The following is a 24,147-nucleotide window of genomic DNA, read 5'->3' as shown; positions in this document are numbered from 1 at the left end:
GATCCGGATCCGGGACCCGCCGGACCCGCCGGATCCGGATCCGGAACATAGAATAAAAGACCCGTCGGGTAAACGGGTCGGGTCCGGGTCCGGCATAGTAATTCGGGTCCGAGTCCGGAATAATGAATTCCGGCCCGGACCCGGCCCGTTGACAGCCCTACTCTCCATCTAACAAAATTTACTCTATTAAACATAGGAGGTCTAGTAATAGATTGTTCCTCTGAAAATAAAGTATTATTTGTTGCCATCTTTACTCCTAAACTGATTGAGTTTAATCTCTAGAAAATCAAATTCTGATACCAATTGTGAGGCCTAAAGCAACCTAAAATAGTGTCGTGTATTAGGTTGTTCACAAATCAAATTAGTAATATCAAATATTCATCTAATTTTAACTATCCAAATTAACCTAAGTAAGCACACACTTAAGTCAAGAAAGAGCAAGTAACGATGGAGTAATTAAACTAGACACGACAATTAAATGAAAGAAGAGTAAAATAAACTAAAAGATAGATAAACTAATTTATAGTGGCTCGGTTCTGTTCCTGGCACCTACATCCAGTCCCAAACTTCACCAATTTTGGAATTCAATCCACTAAGAGATTTTTCCAGTGTTGGTGAAGAAAATCCAACTTGTACAAAAAAAGATCATCCTTATCCAACTTTTGTAAGGATGATCATCCTTAAAAAAATGTGGGTAGGAAAACATTTACAACATATCAACAAGCACTAAAAAGAAAAGTTTGAAAATATTTTCACTAACAAACCAAACTCCAAAAAGTTACAAAAAAGGGTATTTGGAAAATATTTTCAATGATTAACCAAATACTGAAAAATGATAGAAAAAGAGAGTAATTTTGCAAGAAAATAACTTTGATGGAAAATATTTTCTTATTTCCAGTCCAACCAAATGAACCCTAAAACATAAGAAAAATGCATATTCACACATAACGCATCAATTCGAAATGACTTTACTTGGCAACTTGAAAATCTGAAAAACAACTGGAAATTGAATCGTTTCCCCCTTATAGTTTTTGCTAGCTACAGTAAAGCCTCCATAAAATAATAACCTTGGAACCATACAAATTATATTAATTTAAAGAGGTCCTAATTAATCGATAAATGAATAATTTATTATTTTATCTAGTTTACTTACAATTCAAAGAAATACTCATTTAATCAACTAGAGTTTCATTTGTTTTATAAAAGTATGAATTATTCCATTAATAAAAGAAGGATAAAAGTCCAAGAAATATAAACCAATCAATATGTACCCAATTTGCTAGTATAATTTAAATTTATTAATGTCTTCAATGTACATATGTAACTAATATAATTTTTCTATTATTAAAAGGTTAAAAAGACTCAGGAATTCTAAATGACGGATGTCTACTTCTATTTTATTAAAAAATTTGAATTGTTCTATTAATAAAAGAAGGCTAAAAGTCCAAGAAATATAAACCAATCAATATGCACTTGGTTTGCAAGTATAATTTAATTTTATTAATTTCTTCAATAGACGTACGTAATTGATATAATTTTTTTATTATTAAGAGGTTAAAAAGACTTAGGAGTACTAAATGATAGATATCTACTTCTATTTTATCAAATGGATATAATGAATCAGATTAAAAATATTACGTATACAAAAGACGAGGAAATCTTCTTATAGTTAACAAATACAAAGTGCTCTTACATATCTCATTGTTAATATATCATTTGAATCTAAAAGGTGCTCATAAATCAATCATGACTGATCAAATGTATCAAGCATTATGTGAGTATAATAGAGAGCATTCCACATGCACTTAAAAAACATTTACAACAATAGGTTTTTTTAAAAAAAAATAGACTCATATTTCAATAAAAATATGATATGTAATTTTAGTGAGTTATTAATTTATGATATGAATAGCACTAAAGGAATATGTAAGATTTTCAAAAATTTATTATCTCATTATTTTATTAAAATTATTAATTTAACTCGTTAGCTCAAGTTGGCACAGAAAAAATTATTATTTAATAGAGGTTATTAATTTATTGAGTATTAATTTATAAAAATTTTACTGTAATTTTATCTAAAATCCAAGCAAGCTTATTGTCTAAGTAGCTTATTCTATGTGTCCTTCATGCTTGATATACTCTGATGTGGTTACAAAATGAAAATACTAATATAATAACAACATGTATGAACAATAAAAGAAGAAATTAACGTGTTCCAAACTGAAATACAAATTTTAGCAAAATTTTAAAAAATTTTGTTGGTCATACATTTTATTATGCTGAAAAGAAAAAAAAATTATTCAAGTTTTTTTTAAAGAGATGCTCGCTTTCACGAGAAATGATAAAATACCCCTTTCACAAAATACGAAAAGCTTCTCATATGAATAAAATACCCTATTTCCTAAGTTATATGTGCTTGATTTGTTATATATTCAAGTTGTAAATTAAATTTTAATGTTTACAATATCTCAAAGAGAAAAAAAGACAAGGAAAAATCTTACCAAATTCTAGATTAGAGATCTTTATCCAAATTTCTCAAGATAAAGATGGTAAATTTGTAATACCTTTCTCCAAATTCCACATAGACCCACATTATGAGCAAAAGATGACCACGTTAAAGTTCAAACTTCCTTTACCATATTTCTCATTTTTCATCAAATAAAATAATAGATATCACGTAGACAAATAAATTAATAATCACTATTACTTCAACAAGTGATACGTTTAACGTGGACAGGTGTCCCATTTGTTACTCTTCGTTGCCACCAAAACATTATAAACTGATTTTCGTCATTTTTCATTATGTCTAATTGGATTGACTTCCCTAAGGGCTCATTATAATTACAAAAAGTACCTTTTAAAACTTGAAATTGCAATAATATCCTTTTAGATTGGGATAATGATATTTAGACAGACTCTTCTTCCTCACACATTCTCTTAGGGAATGCTTGTTTCATATATTGGAATTGAAAATGGAAATGGAATTATAGACTCTGATTTTGGAATTAAACTTTTCATTCTAATATCTAGTTTGGTTCACACATTGGAACTAACATCATTCCAATTCCTGATGCTTGATTTGATGAGTGTTTCGGAATTAAATGTAATTAAATTTCAAAATTACTACTGATATAACAATTCTTATAAAACAAAAGAATTACACATTTTTCATTATGTCTAATTGGATTGACTTCCCTAAGGGCTCATTACAATTACAAAAAGTACCTTTTAAAACTTGAAATTGCAATAATATCCTTTTAGATTGGGATGACGATATTTAGACAGACTCTTCTTCCTCACACTTTCTCTTAATGTTTTCTTAGGCCAAATAGACAAGTCTATAGAACATAAAATCCATTAAAAAGGTGTGCAAAAAGCATTTTAGGTAAACGTACTCCGAAGATTAATATCAACCTTAGCAATGATAAAAAAAAATAGAGATTATTGAAATAAAATGAATGAATAATCTAGTTAGTTATTATTCTACTCGAAGTTGAAAACTTTACCTGCATTGGATTTGCTGTAAAAAATCACTAATTTCTCTTAATTTAAAGATTCATCCCAATTGGATTGCTATTTTTTTGTAAAAAAAAAAAAACCCCATATTCTAACAATTTGATATGTGTGAGATAAACAGGTTATTGATAAAATATGTTCTCTTAATTTAAATTTTTTTTGAGAAAAAATAGCAATCCAAACAAACAAGGAGACTATTCCCCTCTCTACATATCACATATAAGAAAAAAGCATATGATCGCGCATATCACTAATTTTTTGTCTAGTTAATTTTGTTTAATTCAATATCTACTGGTATAGTTTTTAACTTTTCTTTAAATTACTTGTACATGGACGCTTAATCCTTTTCTAGACCTTATGCATAGTAAACTAGACTTAAATCTTTTTTTTTTTTTTTTTTGGAAGGAAACTAGACTTAAAATCTTTAAGCACAAATACTAATAATGTCCTTTCCATGTGGTTGCACCACAAAGCTTGATTCATTGACTAGCAAAACTTAAAAATTCATTGAACAAACGAGTTCCTATCCCAAATAAAAGCTATCTCAATAGTTAAATTTCAATTGTTAAAGTTTAAGTATAATTATAATTGGAAAATTTCTAACCTTATGGTATCGATTCTATCTAGCCAAGTCATGAAGCAATTGTAAAAGCTCACAAGCAGTCCAAACTATTCGAACCCTTTAAAAAAGTCAAAGATTGATCATCTAAATAAAAAGCGAATACGAAAAAATAAAATGAAGGAAAATCTTAGGGCAATTGTAGATTCAATGAAGGTAAGGAATAATCTTTGTCTAAATTCACAAGCTCAAGAGGTAAATGAAAATGTCGTTAACAAATAAGGGAATGCGATTACGATTAACAATCTATTTTGTTTTTTCACCCCCAATAAACCACAAATGTATGCGGAATTTTTTGTAATTAATCCAAAAATCAAGGGCAAAAACGTATAATAATAATAACAACAACAATAATAATAATAATAATAATAATAATAATCAAGCCCAATTCTTTTTTTCAATACCACTATGGAGTAAGCTTTAATTTTTTCCCCCCAACTCCACCCTCCCAAAATGCTAAATTCCCAATCACCAAAATTCAATCAATCAATCCATCCAATCTCTCTCTCTCTCTCTCTCTCTCTCTCTCTCTCTCTCAATAACCAAAAACCCTAATTCCATCGATTCAGTTTCATATCAGCCTCGCATTACATATCCCACCCCCCCAACACCCCCGTCTTTGTACTACCCCATATCCCGCCCCCCAATTCCCCTCCCCCCCTTTCTATATCCATATACTCATTCATATCTTCTCTCTTTTTTCTTTAATTTTTCTCTCCTTCTCTCCACCTCAAGGCCCCGTGCCTCCGTCCTTCAATTTCTTCACATTCATTCACACCATCACCGACTCAATTTTTCGATCGATCCGTCCCTCCATCTCTGCCATCTCTCTCTTTTCGGTTTCAGGTATCCAATTCCCCCCCGCCCCACCACCTGATCGATCTTTTTCTGTTTTGCCTCCTTATTTTTTTCCCCTAGGGTATGTGTATGCACGTGGATTTATGTAACTGTTGTTTTCTTTTTGTTTCTGATTGGTGGGTTCTGATTCCTTTTTTCTGTTAGCCTTTGGTGGTGTGGGAACTTCTGGTTTTTTTATTTAATTTGATCGAATCTTATATGGTGGAAAAGTTGGTGTTCTTTGATCCGCATGCCCATGCCGCAGTTGAATTGCTTGTGTCGTGTGGCTAATTGTGCGATGGATCATTTTTTTATTAAGGGGAATTTTGATTAATGAATTGTTGGATAGGCGTGTTTGCTTGTAATATGCAATTGTATCATGTTAGTTTGCTTGAATTTAATTGATTTGTTGTGTTCTTCTGAGAATGTGATTGTTGGTTGCGAGTTTTTTTATTTTTTGGTCTAATTTATGGTCATAATCGAATGATTTTGATTGTTTTCATTGTTTCTTGAGGTGGGCAGCTATTTTTTTTTGATTGATTTTTTTTTAGTTTTGAGGTTCTTAGCTTTGCTGAGGAAGGACGGCAACAATGGTGATGCAGTTTCTTGACTTTTTTTCCTACACGTGTATACAGTCAGGTACACGTGTATACAGTCAGGGGATTGCAATGTGTTCTCTACACGTGTACATACTCAGGAGATTGCAATTTGTTTATTTTACACGTGTACAGAGATTGAATGTAGTCGTCGACCGACATCTGGTTGGTGCTCTAGTTACGTGTCTTGATTTTGTTGATGAAGTGAAGGTGGGGGCTCCACTTTTTTTACCCATTGGTGTGTGTGTCAGTAAGTTGTATGATGTATGTTAGGATCATCAGCTATACGCTTTCTGTTACTTGGCTTCTAGAAAAATTTGTTTGACAAAACAAGTTCAATGTGCTTTAGATCTATGAAAAGCCGAAATGTTCTATCAGATAGCTGTTGGTGGATATAGGAGGATTTTAGGTTTGTATCTTTATAGAGGATATTCAAATGTGGGAATGCAGGCGTGTAAATGTTTTATAGTGTTAAATTTCTTTGGGAAGGAATGACACTGGCATCAAGATAGAGCCTCCTGGATAAGGCAGAATTTGCTTGGTAAGTGCGACTAGTTTGAGACGTCAATACGGAAATCCATTTCTAATCTTATCTCAGTAACAGAAGTTTGGCCTAGCATATATGCTTTTCTACCTGCATAGTTATATAAGTATGCTAAAACAAGCATGTCACTGAATGTAACGGTGGAGATAGTTGCACAAATAGGTTGTTTATTTAGCTGGATTTTATTCCGAGTAAGCATGCTTTTGAAAATTGGAAAGCCATGTAAAATGTAGGTAAGGAAACTTGTGAACTTTTGAATTTGAAAGCAGTTGGGAGAGTTGCAGTTTTTATGGGAGTAAGTAATGTGGAAAGAGTACTATTTGAATATTTAACGAGAAATTGACTGATCATTGGGAATAGGATGGCTAGTATACTATGGTAAAAAGCTGACTTCAATGGGTGTCTATGTCTCTGGATTCTTGATTAGTTTCTTATTGATTCTTCTATATTGCACACAATTTCTGTGGTGATCCTGTTTTGTGCTTATTTTTTATGTCACACTCACTGGACTTTATCCATTCCATTGTTTTTGCTTCAGTAATTACTACTTTTTAATACTTTACTCTTATGGGTCACATATGTACTTCGAAGATATTTAGAATTCATACTGTTGCTATAGACATCAGTAACCTGGTTATCTGGAAAAGAAGCTGGGTGGAAGCAGTTTTGCATTCAAATCTTGCTTCTGGTTTGCTATTTCTGGTGTTGACATTTTGAGCCCTAGTTGACAACTGAATAATTTTTGGTTTCCTGTTTGTGAAAATTTAGTTTTGCTGGTGTTACTTGTTATTTGTTTATTTCTATCCTATGTGGCATCAGTTTGCAGAATTAGCGCCACTCTTCTCGTAAATGTTTTTCATCACATCCATGTATGCACTTTATTTTGTATTTTCTAATAGTTGCTTTTACTGAGCTATGACATTTGTTGGAAACTGAAACTGAGATCTTCTAAATACCCTGTTCATTGCAGCCTCTTTTGCCCGTAGTTTGTTGCAGTTAAACTAAATTGGGTCTTGCTTACGGTGTGCAGGAATTAGAAATAGAGGCCGAGGAGATGTCTCCAGCATCCAAAGCTAAATCAAAGGACAAGAAGGCGGTAAAGGAACCTTCAAAGGCTTCTTCAAAGTCTTCAGGCCATGCTAACACAGGAGCTGGGGTTCCTGCTAGTGGATACAATCCACTTTTGGGAACATTCCACACAATTGAGACAGCACCATCATCATCCCCTGCCCCTCTTCATGTTAATGGTAGATTCCGGAATATAGATGAGACTGATGATCACAGTGGGAACTCATTTGGGACCGGTGTTGAGTATGATTCTGTTTCTAACAACGGTAGTTGGTCTGGTGAGTCAGAAGATCACAAAGAAAAAGCATCGCATCCACCTACCCGTCAGGAAACAGTACCTGGAGCTGACAATGATAAGCGAGAAAAAATTCGTCAAAAGAATGAGAGGAAGCATCAGCGCCAGAAGGAGAGGCGAGCCCAAGAGTTGCATGAGCGGTGCAGTGGCTATCTCATGTCAAGAAAGCTAGAAGCATTGGCTCAGCAGCTTGTGGCAATGGGTTTTTCTCAAGAACGGGCAACAATGGCTCTCATTTTAAATGAAGGAAGAGTAGAGGAATCAGTAGCATGGTTATTTGAAGGAGGTGAAGAAGCAGATAAGCATAGGGAACATAACCTTGATAGTGGGAGTAATTTGAAAATTGACATATCAGAAGAGCTTGCTCGAATTGCAGACATGGAAATTAGATACAAGTGTTCCAAGCAGGAAGTAGAAAGGGCTATAGTTGCCGGTGAGGGTGATCTTGATAAGGCAGAAGAATCTCTGAGAGTCCAGAAACAGGACCCTCCTTCTGCCCCACCTAAGCCAGAAGAAACTGGTGATCCACCTACCATAGGCAATGGCAAGCTTCCAGTAGCTGCAAGTCAGAATCCATTGAGGATACAATCCAAACCTTCTCCAGCAATTACCATACAGCAAAAAAGAGACGAGAAAGATTTCAATTACACCAGAATTGCAGTTACAACAGGGCCTCCACTGGATCCTGGAAACAAGAACCTGCAGTCGTTAAAAAGGATTCAACCATCAAAAATGGAGTGGGCCAAACCGCAACAAATTGGTGTTCCAGCAGAGAAACGGTGGCCAATTGCTGGATCAAATCCTTCTGTTTCTTACTCTTTGGCGTCATCATTGCAGGCCTCACCTCCACCTTCTAAAGCGGAAGCTCGATTTGTGACTCTTGGAAGTGAACTGAAGAATCTACAGATAGGGTCTGTCAGAGAACCTGTAATAGTAATGCAGCGCCCGCAGAACATGAATGTAAAGCAGACGCCTAGTACAAGTGTAAGTTCATCTTCACCTGGGACAGCTGTGGGATGGTATCCAAATAGTATGGAAACTTTGAAGCCCAATGGATTAATGCCCCCTGTTTCTGGTGTAAGAAGTTTAAGTCCAAACAGTGCAAGTACAAATCAGCTGTACAACCAGTTTCAGTATCAGCCTCAGCAGCAGTTTGTGTCGAGCAGCGGCCCGATGGAATCCCCAGGTATAAGCCGTGGAAATGGTTTATGGAGCAGAACAGGTGCATCTCCGACACTTGCTCCTGCATCCAATCTGGGTCTTTTCTCGGGGCTAGGCACTAATGGCTCGTCAGGCTCCTCATCTCCCGTGGACTGGAATACAGGTGGCTCAATGATGCAGTTAGATTACACCAACATTGACTGGAGTTTGGATCGTGGGTCTTCCATTTCAAGGCCGGGTGGTTTGTGGCCTGGGATGAACTCATTCATGCAAAATGAGGGTCCTCGTACATATGATTCATTTTCTTCTGGAATGGGTATAAAGTCTGCCATGAGACCCGTCCTGTCCAATGGGAGTAGTGCTCCAATTGCAGGGCTGCAGGATGGAGTAGGTCCTTCTGAAACGTCAACGAGTGGTTCTCGTGAGTGGACTTCCCCCTTTGAGGAAAAAGACCTTTTCAGTTTACCCAGACAGTTTGTTTCCTCCCCCTCTCTGTAGGATGGCTGGGGGGACCTAAAACAATAAAAAGGAAAAAGAAAAAACAAGAAACTGTGCTTGAATTTCATGTTGGTGTTGGTTCTGATGCTTTTGCCCGTTTGATTGTCATTGGTCAACCTTAGTGGAAAAAGCATCTTAAGTCTTCGTTTATTGTTCTTCTGGTCCTTTTCCTTGTCTCCAATTTTTTTTCCCATTTGTTTTTGTTTTATATATTTTATATTTGCCATAGCGTCAAAAATCATTGCATCTACCAGAGCAAAATAATGCTTGTTTCACTGATGTTCGAATTGTGCTCTGGAAGAGTGTAGGGAAAACCCCTATTGGCACTCGCATCATTTTGGTTTTTCTGGTGGTTTAGCCAGTTTCCGAAAATTGAGGTATAGTAGGTTAATGATTAATTGTTAATGGTTGCAAATGCAATTTTTGAAACTTTAACAGCTACTCCCTTTAGTCCTCGTTTCCTAGAGTTGGTGGGATTTGGATGCGTTCGGGTAGGTTTAGTTGGTACATATTAGGCATCAACAATTAGTAGAAATTAGGTGTTTTTCTTGCCTCGTTCAATCATGAGAAATGGGATTGAGCCATCCAATTCAAAGCAAAAGATTTGGTTGAATAGTCAAAGGGGAGACTTCATAGAATAGCAGCTTAGCAGAATGCAGCAACCTGTGTACTCGGATTTTCTTCAAGACAAAAAAAATACATGAGAAGGGCTGAACCTGCATTGAAAACTTTGCCGTCTTGCGAAAATCAAAGCATATTTAGATAATAGAGTATCCATATTAAGTGTCCTTTTCAAAATGGCTCTTGGACCATTCCATTTAGAAACATTTCCTAAAGTTCATGGTAGGCACTATATAAATGAATTTCACAAATCTATGCAAATGAATTATGAGATGAGAATATTATGTCGACCCCCCTGCAGCCCCTTGAGTTCCATTGTCATGATACAGTTGCATTATTTCCTTTGAAGCCAATTGGAAAGAAGCAAAACTATTCTGCTGTGCTGGAGAATTCTGTTGCTGAGGTGGTGGCATTTCTTAATACAGGTTCAGAGTACCACTGATTAGCTGGCCTAGTGATGAAATGGGCTTCTGCAATCAAATTGATCAGGTGTCAGAACAAGCTTAAGAAACAGACTCTTAAGACAAGTAGATTAATCTATTTTAAAAGCAGACAATCAAGAGGTCAATATGTAAGACTCCATCCTCCAATAAAAGTCAGATACTTAGTAGGTAGAATAACACTTTAGGAGATGAGTACAGATGCTAATACATGGATACAAGAAATCTTTTAGGAGGCGGCATCTCATTTCTCAAGTGTAGGAGAGAGGAACTAGAGTAAATAACTCTTAGTAGATTGCAAGAGCAGGTGATATTTTGCTTCACTTCAGGCAGGCTAATGTCATGCCCTTTCTATGATCTCTCTGAGGGTTAAGGGCATGATCGCTTTTCAACACCCTCAGATTCTTCTTTACTATTCTCAGTGCTCATCGTTCTTCTAAAATAAGATTACCACTCATCTTACCAGACCAATAAACCTACCTGAAGCTGATACTATGATCTCTTTGAGATGATATGAATACGTACCTCATGAAGTGCAATATAAGATGAATAAGCATTCAATTTGTGCATGCAGAGACCTGATTTAGAATTTACTATGTGACTTTGATCGATTTGTTATGTCTCACCTGACAAGAATACATCCTTGTACTCATCATCATCATAGACAAATTGTGGGGGATCATGAGAGCCAACTCCAACTATAGTGCTTCCGCTGCATAATAATTTGAGAGATGGTTATGCTTCTTATTCAAGGGTAAAAGTGGTTCTTGTGAAAGTATTCTCTGGCTTTTGCCAATCAAGTATTTAGGGTATCCTTAGCAGTCAATGAGACAAACAGAAGATTTATACAACAGAGTTGTACGTTTTGCTGAACAATGAAGAGGAACAGATAAACAAATCAAATACTGAATAATGTGCTTTTTTTTTCAGTAGAAAAATAATGTGCATTCAGATGACAAAATGTTTGTGTTGAACATAGCCCCTTATATTTTGAGGTACTTGAACAGTATATGTTTGTTTTTAATTCTTCTGTCCATCGGACTCGCACACCATTATGCTATCTTACTTGCAGCATCTTTACTCTTACAAAGCAAAAATCTAGGTTACACGCACCTTTATGCTATCTTACTTGTTTCTTGGTCTCTCATGTGAATAATGTTTACACTTTATTTTGGACCAAGAATTCAATCAATCCTTAGAACTCAAGACTCAGCAATAGTTTAACTTTGATTAAACTGCATGAGAGGCAAATTGTTCTTCAATATATTGAGATATAATTAATTCTTATGAAGGGGGAGTTGGGTGAAGATTAATAATGCATTTTTATCATAAAAAATATACCAAAGAGCAGAAAGAAGGAGAAGAAAATCTCAACATAGTATTCAAGAATGAGATTTTCTCCAATTTGTGATGGTGCTGAAATTTAGATCCCAATGGGGATGACTCTTGATTATTACCACCAAACTAGGGAGATCACATTCTCCATATTATGCATGTATTCACTGCATGTCTACCTTACAGAGTATATGAGTCCCACCACTATACACTCCTCCTCATGGCAAGTAGCAAGATTAATGAGAACAATTGCCATAGCTGATATTCTTCTAACCGTATTATACAGAAAAATGAGAATACAGAACATGTTTACAGCTATAGTTCTACCATGTGTACGGTGTGTTCAACCTAAGTACAGTTAACCATGCTAGAGCTTGAGATCAAGAAAGACTGCAAAGAACCAGTTTCTCACATGATTCAAGGAGGACCGGCAGGCCCACATTTGACGGTTTTTTTTAAAAAGCATGGGAGGGGTGGGGTATAAGAAGTGGGAGAGGGAACTATTAAAAGAAATATATTAATCTATATGGAGCACAAAACTGTGGTATGATGTATTACACATTACATTATATGTGTGTGTGTGTGTATGTATATGTGCATGTATGTATGTATGGTAACAGAACTTGTTTATGACAGGGCATGGTTGCTGAGGTTTGCAAATATTTTGAACTGAAGTTACTTATATTTGTGCTGACAAATCAGAGCTCAAGTTTTTCCATCATGAGCTTAATTTAATGATTATCCAGTATTAACAATCTTGAATTGCATGGGGTATTGAATTATTTCAGAGTATCTCAGTTTGTTTGCAGCCATAATCATATTCAGCATTCAATGCTGATCACCGCACTGACATCATCTGCTTGTTAGGTGAGCATAATGCGACACTTATTAGGATATTAGATGACACTACAAGATTATTACACATTATTCGGAGGTGAAATTCTTGCCACGGTAGCCTCAGAAATTGACCATCTCCCAAGGCATAAGTAATAAGCCTCATTGAATATTCTTAAGCCTTGAGGCATTCCCCCATAATCTCATTTGGATCTGGACCAAGTGAGGCAACACAAAAGAAGAAGTGCACAGTTTGAAGCTAGGCCCTATCAGAATTAAAATTGGTTTAAAGAACCAGGTTATGAGGGATACTTTTTGTGCCAAGAGAGTAACTCAAATGGTTCAAATGATATCAGGTAGATGTGCATAGTTCAGCAATTCAAGTTGCATTTTCAACAAGACCATAAGAAATACTTTCTCAACTTCTCACATAGAGGATCAAGCTGATTATGAACACTCATAGGCAAAATAACTATCCCTTATTTTTCATTTCTTTTTTGTGATGTTTAACAATGTGAATCCCCACTTATACTTCTACATGGAAGAAAGCGGAAAGCTCCTTGTGTTTCTTCAATGTTTGCAGAGGACCTAAAACTTGATGATCCGGATTATATTCAATAAAACTTTACCAATCTAAAACAATGAACACAAGTCTGCATCTAACATAATAGCATTGCAGACAAACATAAGAATCAACCTAGTGCAAACAGGTTACCAACATTTAAAGGGCTCCTTCCAGAACCTATTGCTTACAAATACATATTAAACCATCCAGCAGGATGATACATTTGTTTTTCCAGAAATATTAACCACATTAGTCATCTCTTTACTATAACTCACTATACCATAAATCAAAGAAAAGCTTTGGTTATTGTGATAGAAATGACATTTGTCTTTCAGGATTGAGGTAATTGTGCCCCAAGTAGATTGAACAAGCTTGGATCATAACAGGAACAGCCAGGTTTTGGTTAAATTTGAACCAGCATAGATGTCAACCCAGGACAAGGTTTCAAAGAAGTACATCTGGTTTTCTCACAGATAATTAGTCTGGAGATCATAAAAAACTCTAAGTTTTGCAGAACCATCTATAAAGTGACACTAGCAAGCATCACGGTTTCTGGGGCTATGACCATGTCTTCCTATGTTAAGATCAATTCCACATCTAAAATAGGCAGTCTAGAATGCGTGCACAAACAGATCTCATTTGAGATCATAAAAGTTTCTAATCTTATTGTTAAGTAATTATGTTGCGTGCACAAACAGATCTCATTTGAGATCATATAAGTTTCTAATCTTATTGTTAAGTAATTATGTTGCGTGCACAAACAGATCTCATTTGAGATCATAAAAGTTTCTAATCTTATTGTAAAGTAACTGTGACTCATTAACTGTTAAATGAACTATCAAAATGGAAAGGAAGTAATTTTGATCATAAATAATAAAAAATATGAATGCTAAAAATGAGACAATAGGATACTTTAGATATGTATTGTTATGTGCAAACACTTGAAGGTTTAAGACATCAACGTCAGCAATGTTTTACCTCCCAGACATAAAAACGGCGTCATATTGTCCTCGACCAGCAGCAGCAACACGCTGCTTCAATCTTTTCAGAGAAGGCAGGACTTCAAAAGCAGGAGGTTCTGCAACAGAGGCATGAACAGATGTTTAATCAACCAAGAAAAAGTAGTCTAATTGAGTATTACATGGTGCAGAAGTACGCAATCTGTTTTGGATTTTAAATGTTTTTCTAACTGCAGGCATTCCAGAGTTGTATGCCATGGACGAGAATTTGGTGCATAAATTCAGTTGCGAGTTCCTCTAGATGCAGCTAAGCTTTCATCTCACAGTATTATAAATCCAGATTCTAACTTATATGAAAAAGATCCTTACAAACTAAAGCTGTTCACCACAGGATCTGTGTGCAGAAAAGGAAACATGCTAAGCTGCGGCTTATCCCCCTAACCTTAACTCCATACTGTTGTATAAAAACTTGCAAAGTCAATATGATCTTCCATGGAATCAGTGTCCGAGATTTGACACCTCAATGAAAAATTTACTAAAAATGACCACCTTTTCCCTCTTATATGAGCTCAGGAAGTACACATAACCGCTTAAGGGTCTTCTAATCATGCATAAAGTATTCAAGACAGTTTCCTTCAGTTGCGCAGTTGCTTCAAAATGTGAGCAGGCCTAAATTGGAATTTAGTGGACCATTATTACAGATACATAAGCAAAGTCTAAGCAACTCTTCATCCAGTCTAAGGATGATCCATGAGCATACATATATTGCATACCAGATTATGACTGATCACCACCCATCACCAAGTCATAGCATGTACCTAGACTAAGTAAAAGAAAACAATTTCCTTTTTTGTCGTAATAAAGACATTTCAGTGAAAAAAAAGTTTAAGAGAGCAAATAATTTTGCATTACCAGAATTAAGTACATCAAAATAGACACTTAGATGCAGGGGGATGGGAAGATAACTTCTTTGAGTTCATACCTAGATCATTGACACAAACATCTTGAGATATTCCTCCTGTTGAGATCTTTTCTAACAAGGTCAATGGGTCGATCTTGCTAGTTTCATCCAACCGCAGCCGCTGATGTATAAAATGTTGTTTTGTCAAGATTCATCCAACCTACTGCCATTAAAGAATTTTCACTAAGTTTATGACTTACTACCTTGTAAACTTCAGCTGTAGAACATGCTTCTGGAGGTTTTATCAGAACCATTGGAATGTCATACCCTATCGGTGAGGGAATATCTTGAACAACCTGAATACATGCCATTGTTAGGGAGTATTCTGAGCAAAGCATTGACTTTCCTCCAGGCAAATATGCCATTATGCGTGCAGTTAATATTCTTTGCATGATAAACAAAACATACACTTCATAGTGTAGCCATAACAACTATGTCAAATTAAACAAGTAAAGGATCATTAACTGCAAAAGAATGTTTTTTTCAGAATGTGGAAAGTATTTGTTCTGGTTCTTGGGGGATAACATGCCAAGACTAGGTTGCCAGGAAATGCAAAATATGGACTTGGAGGTATATGTATGAAAATCAAAGGACAAAATTTAGTAAACACACTGTGCATGTCCAACCCAGACATACCTCGCCTCTGCCTGTACAATAAGCTGCTCCATTGGAGAAAAAGAAAGGAATGTCCGAACCGATCTCACTTGACCATTCTTGGAGATCCTTTTCACTAGCAATAGAACCAGAGAATTGATTTGCAGCCCATAAAGCAGTTGCAGCATTACTGCTACCACCACCTAAGCCCGCTCCAGTGGGAACCCTTTTATCAAGATGAACCTGTTCAAAATTTAAAAAGATAATTCACTCAAATTCAGCTATAAAACTTATGTGCAAAAGAAGTTATCAATCAGAAAAACTTATCACAAACTTTACCCAAAAGAAGTTGTCAGTGCCAGTCTTTTTCCTATATAGATTTAGGGCCTTTATTATCTGCACAAGGGTGGGGCAAGAATGCGAAATTACAACATGATACCAAAAAAAAAAAAACTAAACTCAAGACAAACGCTTTCAAGCTCACCAAATTTCTATCATCAAGGGGAACTCCTGGGGCATTGGTTGATAATCTGTCATTTGATTTTGACGGTGCTTGAGAGAACTTAATTTTGTCTCCTAGACTAATAACCTGAAGGATTGCAGAAGTCCAATCAAACCAACATTAGCAAACCATTCAATAATCTAAAATCACAGAACACTTGAAATACATACAACATAGGCCTTTCTAAGTTCTGTAAATATTGATGTGGTTATTTGGCGTTGTTCTAGTTAAAAAGAACATCTGCGTATATTTTTTCTTTCTTTTTGTTGAATACTAGATTTGCGAGCAATAGGAAATGGAAGGTACACATACATGAAAGAGAGATGCCAACTCATGAAATCCATCTTCCCTTTTGCCAGTTATTCTCAGAAAAACATTTATCTGCATCCCAAAGACAGAAGATTTAAAAAGTAAAACAGACAGATTGAAACATAATCAATAGAGTCAATGCTGCAAGCAATAAACTTAGTTAACCTTACCTTGCAAGGTGAAAACAGAGTTAGCCTTGTAAGTCCAGCATTCTTATCGACTTCATCAGCTAACTTATTAAATTTATCCTCAAGATCATACACTATCTAAAACAACAACATTTGAAAAAAAGCCCACAGCTTTATTGTCAAATCTAGGCAAAAATACTGGAAAAGAAAAGCAATCCACTAACTTAAAACCATACCTCTACTTGCTTCTTGCCAGAAGTCGTTGAATCAGAAGAAGCTTTGACTACAAGGGCCCTTCCAAATTGGGATTTTTGTCCCAAAAATGATGACCCTTTTGGCCCATAAGTGGGAGATAGAGAAATACTTCCTTTCTTGAAAGAATTGAGTTGGGTTCGGCCATTTTTGCAGGAGATGTAAAGTTGCTGACCGCAGAGAAATTGAGCGGAAGCCATAACTGGGAGTCTGGGACAGAGATTTCTCCTGCAATGCTATGCTCTACTGTTTTGGGGTACTGAACATGGAAAGTAGGTGGGAATTTTGTTAACTAAAGGACAATTCAATGAGTCAATTGATATATGCTTTGTTTGAATATCCTGTTGGACTTCAAGTTGTATCTTTGTCCTATCCTCTCAGCTCCCAAAAAATAAAATAAAAAGGAGCAGAAATAATTGGGGAGTGTGCAACTCGTGGGCTTTAGTTTAACTTTAACCTTGCACAATCAACAGTGGATAATCAAAGAGGAATCAGTTTCTTCCTTGGACGGGTATCTGGTCTGGTCATGTTTGTCCTCGTTCATCCTCTCTTTTAAATGTGACTGCGTGACTCAGTGACAGTTAAAATTTTTTTATCTTGTGTCTTGGCTGTTGAAAATTAAGAAGTTTAATCTTTAAGATTAAGAAATGAAAAATCCACTTAGGGCTCGTTTAAAATGCGGTAGTTTATTAAAAAATACTTCTCTAATAGAAATTTTAATAAAGGTACTTGTTTAAATACTTTTAAAAATATTGTTTGGAGATATAGTTCAATAAATATTTATTGTATTGGATAAGTTGTATTTTGAAAATTTTTAAAAGTATTTATCTCTTTATTTAGTTTATAATATAGAATAAAATAATTAAATTTGATGTTTTATTTTGAAATCACAAAAACTATTCTAAAAGCTCCCAATTTGAGTTTTTTGCTAAAAGTGCTTTTAACACCAAAAACTCTACTCTTAATTTTATAGGATAGTGTTCACCAAACACTTTAAAAATATTTTTAGCACCTAGAAGTGCTTTTTTATTAAAAGTACCGCAACCCTAAACGGGGCCTTAATCTAGATCACAAGGATATAATTTGAATTTGCCTAATTATGAATCAAAATTTGCGTGCAAAGTTTTTACAATGCTATTTAAGGATTTTTTGGTGCAATTTTATATTCATTGTCGATAAGTCAATAATTATATTCGATTGCGTGATGGGGGGGAGAAAAAAACAACAGCTGTATTCCATTTTAAACTCGCTTATCTAAAATGTTTCTGCAAAAATGAGTTTCTAATTCTTTTAATTTGTTGCAAATTTATCTTTTTAAGTTATTTAATCCATCAGATTTGTATTCTACACAATTGTATCATTTTGATTACACCATAGAAGTTAGTACTTACTTACAAAATTTCCTCCTCAAAATTCCTAATTTAAAAAATTAACTACACAAAACTCAAGAAGTAACATTTATTAGAAGGAAGAAAGAATCATAGAAACAATAGAGTCGAAAGAGACGAAGATTGATTCATCAATATAATTGATGGAATATAGATTTTATAAGAGATGGAGCCAATCCTTCCCCATGTAAGAAAAAGTAAATAACAGTTAATACATGTTAATTCAGTTAGTATGAATGAATCACTTCCTCTATGGAGATTATATTCTCAAATCTCCTTGTCAATGTAAGAAATCTGTATACAATCCCTGGTCTTGCAGAACTAATGATGATGGTAACTAGAGCTTTATACATCCAAACTTTTTTATTGAATATGAATATATACATATATATATATATACACACACATGATCAAGATAGAAGTTTTCACATTCAGACATAGTCGAAGGGGTATATTAGTCCATATATTGGAGAATTAAAAAAAAAAAAAAAAGAGTCTAGGACACATTGAGAGGGTTAAGTGGATATTTGATTTTAGGGGAGGCAAAATCCAATTGATAATAGTTCAAGGGGGTATGGAAAGTTTACCTCTATTTGTTTTCAATGTATAATTAACAGGCAACGGAATAATACACTCTTCAAGTTGCAATAATTATTGCACTATTTCGTGTATTTTTTTTTTTTTTTTGCATTTGGTTGGTATAAATTAATATTTAGTGTACAAGTTATATCAAATATTAGTTTACACAAATTTATCGAAATAATACACCAAATATTATTAAATGATTTATACTATAACGAACGAAGTGTAACATAGAAATGTGTAACAGATCATGCGGGAACCTAATTTATTGCATATGCACATTCACCATCCGTCTTACATAGTCACATTTGTATATACAGTGACAGATGAGAGTTTGATTTCCCTTCTGGTAAAGACGGCTTTTGACTTTCTTTCAATTGCAAGGACTACAGAAGCAAATCAATTTACAACTTAGTGGGGTCAAATTAGTTCATCTCCGAGCAGCTGAGAATAGTCTAGACCAAAAGTTTGATTAAGTAGATAAAGCCAACCATTTGCAGTCAATAATTGTAGGAGTTTCCTACTTATTTAATGCACTCAAAAGAAAAACAGCAATATATATATATATATATATATATATATATATATATATATATTAGGGAGGGACAATCCGCGCGACGCGCGGGAATTTGGTGCTTGTGATTCAAGATAAGTAATAATTATTGTTTAATATTTTGTAGTATAGGAACTGACGTATGATGATTTTATCATGTGATTTTAATAGAAAAATTATAAGTTACATAGTGAGTCAATAAAAATAATGTGCAATGAGACATCCTTATCGTTATACTATATAAGAATCCGTTGTGATCAAAGGTTATGTTTGAATTTCAACTGCAAAGATAAGGGTGGTTTGAAAATGTAAGAATATTTGAAGTGCAATTGAAAAGTATTCAAAGGTCTCTTCTAAAACTTATCTAAGATGATAAAACATTTTAAAGTATTAATTGGACCCTTCATCTCTCGAATCTATATATGTTCGTGAAAGATCCCTCAAGCAATGCTTCTGATTTCTCCCTCGACTTAAGCTCAACCTGAATTATCAAGTCAAATTTATCCATCAATCACTTTGTGTCCAATCTAATCTACAATAATTTTATTTTTGACTAACTATTTATATAATTTGGTGGGTATAATACGACTTAATCACATGTTTCTTGCAGAGATAATAATACTCAAAAATGATAGATAGATAAGAAACTTAAGTGGTCTTTTTCAAAGTTTTGTAGAAACTATTCAGATTTGGTATTTTTTGCTAGGGGCATTTCTTTATAATCTCATAAATAAGTTCAAATCTGCATAATTGTTAAAGATCTGAATTGAAACTATCTTGATTATAAAAAATTGGTGCAAATAATATATTCTAAATTTGAAATTGTAGAAAATGGTAACTAAAATCAGAAGAAATTCCTCATATGAATTTTGAATTGCAAACTATAGATAGAAACTGCTTAATGATATTTTTCAATGTTTACTTGTATAAGTATCAAATATCCCTACTTAATTGACTCGTTTGAACTATGGATAATAGTTGTTTCGATCAAATCAAGAAACATTATTTATCATTGTACAACATACAATTATGAGTAAATGAATTAATACAATGCAATCAAAATGGTGCTATAGCTAAAGCATTTAAACTCATCAAGTTCCATTACAAATTTTTTTAGATAGCATAAAAAAGCAAATTTTTTGTATTTGAAACTATATAAACAGTATAATACAAGAACGAGATCATAACATGGAAAGTAAATAGAGTGCAAATGACATCTTAGAACTATGTAGCATGATTAATTTTCTTTTTTAGTTTCAATGAAGTACAAAATTCTAAGTTAATAAATTTTACAATCATAAAATTCCCAATTAAAATAAACACAAGCTGAATTTCAAATCATATTACATAAAAAAATAACTACTTGAACCATAACTGTTGGAATGTAGTTAACAGATCCCTGGAGTCAAGAATAATAGAAGAAAGTTCATGAGAAATAAGGTTATTTGACTTAAATAAAGAAATAATACCTTGGCTGAGGAGGAGAAGATGATAAAATTATTTTTCTGATTATTTTAGAAAATGACAACATTATCTCAAATTGTACTTTGACTAGAGACAGAATTTCTGAGATCTACTAAGAAAAACAATACAATTAGTTAGTTTTTGGAATTAGAAGTATCAAAAGGCAAATTATATGGAGTTCTTGAATAAACCAATCATCAAAAAAAAAATTACAATTGAAGAAAACAAACCCAAAGAACTCACTTCAATTTAAAGGAAAAGCTATGCATTCCACGAAATATTTAATAGCCATAATAAAATCAAAGAGGTGAAACCGAAAAAGAAGAAAGGGTATCGGCTAAACATGAGAACATAAATATGATAATGATTGTTCAGATAATAATTAAGTTAATTAATTGTAATTAAAATTCAATTATGTAAACATCCAATTAATTCCTTAACGGATGAGAAAGGTTTCAGGAAATTGGAAGGCTTGGATGTTAGTATAATAAATGATTAAAAGGACTTTTATGTAATTCTATCAAAATACAAGCTTTATTCAGTTGTACTTGACTCAACTTGGCACCCAACATTGTAATATACCAAACTTACCCCTAATCTTAAATGTCTGAAAGGTTATATAAGTAATTATAGTGAAATTAAAGGTATAATGACTTGTACTCAATGTTCCAATTACTCTTCAAACACTCTCACATTCCCAAAATAGCCTCACCCCTGCGGTTGAAATCTAGTCCTAAACTCGTTCTTATATAGTATAAGGATGATATATACTATTTTTACTACGTTTATTTAATGTTTTTTTTTACCCCCTGATGGATGGCTCGAATTCGTGATATTCGATCCACACAATTCATGCCGAATTGACGACTTCCATCACGTTAAGGTGACATTCAATCATTGAGTTGTATCCCTTCCTTGTCCATATCGAGAAATAGAACTATCTAATTTTAAGTCAAAGGATCGAGAAAATCAAAGCCATTATTTTTGAACAACTTGGAGCCAGTATGTTTGTTTTTTGAGATTTTTTTGGGGATGATAACAAAAGAAAAATGAGAAAGATGTCTATGATCGAGTCAATAACTATACAAACGAATAAATCGTATCGACTTAGAAAATGGAAGATTTACAAATAAAATATTTTACCAATTAGGCCATACTTCATTATCATCACAATAGTTATAATTAACATGTTAAACTACAATAGTTATAATAGTTTTTCTTACCATGTTAAACTACAATAGTTATAATTAATTTAGTCACTACATCCTTGATGTAGTTAAAATAAAAAACACTCTGGGATCTAAATGTAGAAATCTTTGGTTATATTCAAAGGTAAAATGTCAATTTAAACTATTTTTTATATTGATGAAAAGATTTTGACTTCCTCAAACTTTGACAAGTAGTTGGTTAACAATCTATTAGATCAAAAGGACAACGAAATAGACTAGCAAATAAGAAATTACAGATATTGCACTAGTTTTAGTAATTTAAGTAAGTAAATTATCCTAACTGTTATCACAGACTCGAAATAAGACACAAATTAAGATTTAATTATCCCTAGCACATCAATGGCCTACGTCCCAAACAAAAATGTAGGCCATCATTACACACACGCACGCTTATACATACATACATATACATATACTAGTTTTTGGGCCCTGCGCCTGTGTTGCGGGTGATGGATTTTGTTGCGTGATTAAGTGGATTTTGTTGATGGAAAGACCAAGACACCCCTCAAAGTCAGTGGAATTACCATCGAAACCGACCCATGGTGTTTGTGTGATCGGGAGAATTTTGTTGATGGAAAGACCAAGACACCCTACGAAAGCCGGCCCATGATTGTACTGTAGCAAATGGGCGTTCTCCCTTTTATATATTTATAAGAGAGATATATATATATATACATATATACATATATATATATATATATATATATATATATATATATATATATATATATACATACAGTTCTATTATTAAAATGATTACCCTCTTCCTAAAGATAGTTCCATTGTTACAAGTCTACAACAGTAAAAAGGTGAAACCGAACCATTTTTAAATCATGTGTCCATAAGATATCAAATAGAAGTATCCATTTCAATATTAAGTACTACCCTTCATATTGCGTATTGGAAATGACAGACTGCATTAACAGACGAAACTTTCAAGTTAGGTCCAAATTTGTATGTTCAAAATCATCTACTATTACTAAAACAACATGATTTCTTTTTCTCTTGTGTTAATTTTACCTTCCTCCACAACTTTTCTTATTTAACCAAACAAGACAAAGATTAAGTATCTGCAACAAAGCGATCCATCCTTTCCGCATCCTCCAGTTCCACTTCCCTCTCCCATGGACTATGTATGTAGAGGAGGAAGTGGAGCCGAATAGGGTGGTGAAACCTTGAAGGTTACAAGCATTGAGACTTTTTTCAGAGTGTATTGATGTAAATACACTCACTATTGTTCAAAGTCATTATCTTTCTTTGCTATAAGATGGACCCTATACTTTTCGCCATTGAAATATTGTGCATCTACTTCACCCACTCTTACAAATATTAAGCTGGCATTTGCATGTTTGTTGCACAAATCCACTGCCAATTTTCCTTTTTCAATCACCCAATGATCCCTTGGTTCTAAAGCATGCCAAGAAGTACCAAATCTAGCTTTCTATGTTAATGCTGCCCACCAACAGTGCTAGTAGCATTGTGAGTACTTTTTTATATTTTTTTCCAATAAACGTCAATATATATCAGTATGTATATTAACACTTGAAAGTATAAGAGTTAATTACAAAAAGGGGTTTTAGCCCTCTCATCCTTCCTAGCTGTTTCTATTAACCAAATTGGGGGGAATTCATTTATTGATTCTATGTCATTGACATTAACTAACATTGTGAGTACTAGAGGGTAAATTATGCATAAGAGCCATTTTGGCTTAGGGGAAGAAAATGAGGGGCAATTGTGCATATGTTTGCATCCTTTTGTTATCGTGTCATGTGTCAATTGCCAAACCACAAAGCATGTACATGGTTCGTCTAGTGTGGCTCTAGCCAACCAAAACATTAGCTCATCACTTCCAACCTATTAACTTGGGAGTTGGGAGACAATAAGCAATTTGTTTATTGTTTATCCTGATTAAAATTTTTTTCTCAACCTTAGTCTAACATAAATTAAAATGACTTAGCACAATCTATAATATATTTTTTTGTCTAGTATATGATATTTATACACTATTCTTACTCTAATTTATATTAAAGAAGGGTTTAGCTGTGCACTCTTTAAATTTGAAAACAGGTGTCAGAATTTGAATTCCTTCCGAATCTGTAAATATAGGACTGCATTTCATACTTTGCTTGATGGCTAACTCATCTAATGGGAGCTTGTTCCATTGATAGCCCTAAATACAATTACAAAATTGCTCTTTATAATAGATAGTTTAAAGTTATGCCTTCTTTTCTAATTAATCATGCTAAGATGCTCCTTTAACTAAAATTATTCAAAAAGGGCAAAAAAAGTTTTGGTAC

At 34.0% G+C, this 24,147-nt stretch overlaps 2 protein-coding genes across 6 annotated transcripts; one reads left to right on the top strand and one right to left on the bottom strand.

Annotated features, from left to right (window-relative positions):
* Nucleotides 1–4,643: 4,643 nt before the first annotated feature.
* LOC113724995 (uncharacterized) lies at nt 4,644–9,284 on the top strand. 5 transcript variants are annotated; one of them, XM_072073968.1, is made up of 3 exons: nt 4,644–4,981; nt 5,524–5,778; nt 7,143–9,284. In XM_072073968.1, exons 2-3 carry the CDS (start codon nt 5,563–5,565, stop codon nt 9,132–9,134), a joined length of 2,208 nt encoding a protein of 735 aa, XP_071930069.1. In that variant the 5' UTR covers nt 4,644–4,981; nt 5,524–5,562; the 3' UTR covers nt 9,135–9,284. The 5 variants fall into 5 exon arrangements, with proteins under 5 accessions (XP_071930069.1, XP_071930070.1, XP_071930072.1 ...); XM_072073969.1 differs by having other exon boundaries at nt 4,645–4,981; nt 5,608–5,778; XM_072073971.1 differs by lacking the exon at nt 5,524–5,778 and having other exon boundaries at nt 4,649–4,981.
* Nucleotides 9,285–9,831: 547 nt separating this feature from the next.
* Nucleotides 9,832–17,054, bottom strand: LOC113724987 (4-diphosphocytidyl-2-C-methyl-D-erythritol kinase, chloroplastic/chromoplastic). The gene is made up of 11 exons (XM_027247923.2): nt 16,619–17,054; nt 16,425–16,520; nt 16,258–16,326; nt 15,928–16,032; nt 15,783–15,839; nt 15,486–15,686; nt 15,053–15,145; nt 14,871–14,970; nt 13,908–14,007; nt 10,822–10,907; nt 9,832–10,225 (listed from the first exon to the last, which is right to left on the bottom strand). The coding sequence occupies exons 1-11, from the start codon at nt 16,832–16,834 to the stop codon at nt 10,125–10,127; spliced, it is 1,224 nt and encodes a 407-aa protein (XP_027103724.1). The 5' UTR covers nt 16,835–17,054; the 3' UTR covers nt 9,832–10,124.
* Between the last annotated feature and the right edge of the window lie 7,093 nt (nt 17,055–24,147).

This window comes from Coffea arabica, chromosome 1c, assembly GCF_036785885.1.
Source record: "Coffea arabica cultivar ET-39 chromosome 1c, Coffea Arabica ET-39 HiFi, whole genome shotgun sequence".
NCBI classification, from domain to species: Eukaryota; Viridiplantae; Streptophyta; class Magnoliopsida; order Gentianales; family Rubiaceae; genus Coffea; species Coffea arabica.
Note: the sequence above shows the minus strand (reverse complement) of the source record. Positions and strands in the feature narration are given on the sequence as shown.

Excerpts from the sequence above, each read along its gene's own strand:
- LOC113724995 (XM_072073968.1), top strand. The coding sequence starts at position 5,563 with ATGGTGATGCAGTTTCTTGACTTTTTTTCCTACACGTGTATACAGTCA. Across the intron at positions 5,779-7,142 it reads ATTTTGTTGATGAAGTGAAG|GAATTAGAAATAGAGGCCGA; the intron begins GTGGGGGCTCCA and ends TACGGTGTGCAG.
- LOC113724987 (XM_027247923.2), bottom strand. The coding sequence starts at position 16,834 with ATGGCTTCCGCTCAATTTCTCTGCGGTCAGCAACTTTACATCTCCTGC. Across the intron at positions 15,146-15,485 it reads ATTGTACAGGCAGAGGCGAG|GTTGTTCAAGATATTCCCTC; the intron begins GTATGTCTGGGT and ends GCATGTATTCAG. Across the intron at positions 14,008-14,870 it reads TGTTTGTGTCAATGATCTAG|AACCTCCTGCTTTTGAAGTC; the intron begins GTATGAACTCAA and ends CCTCTGTTGCAG.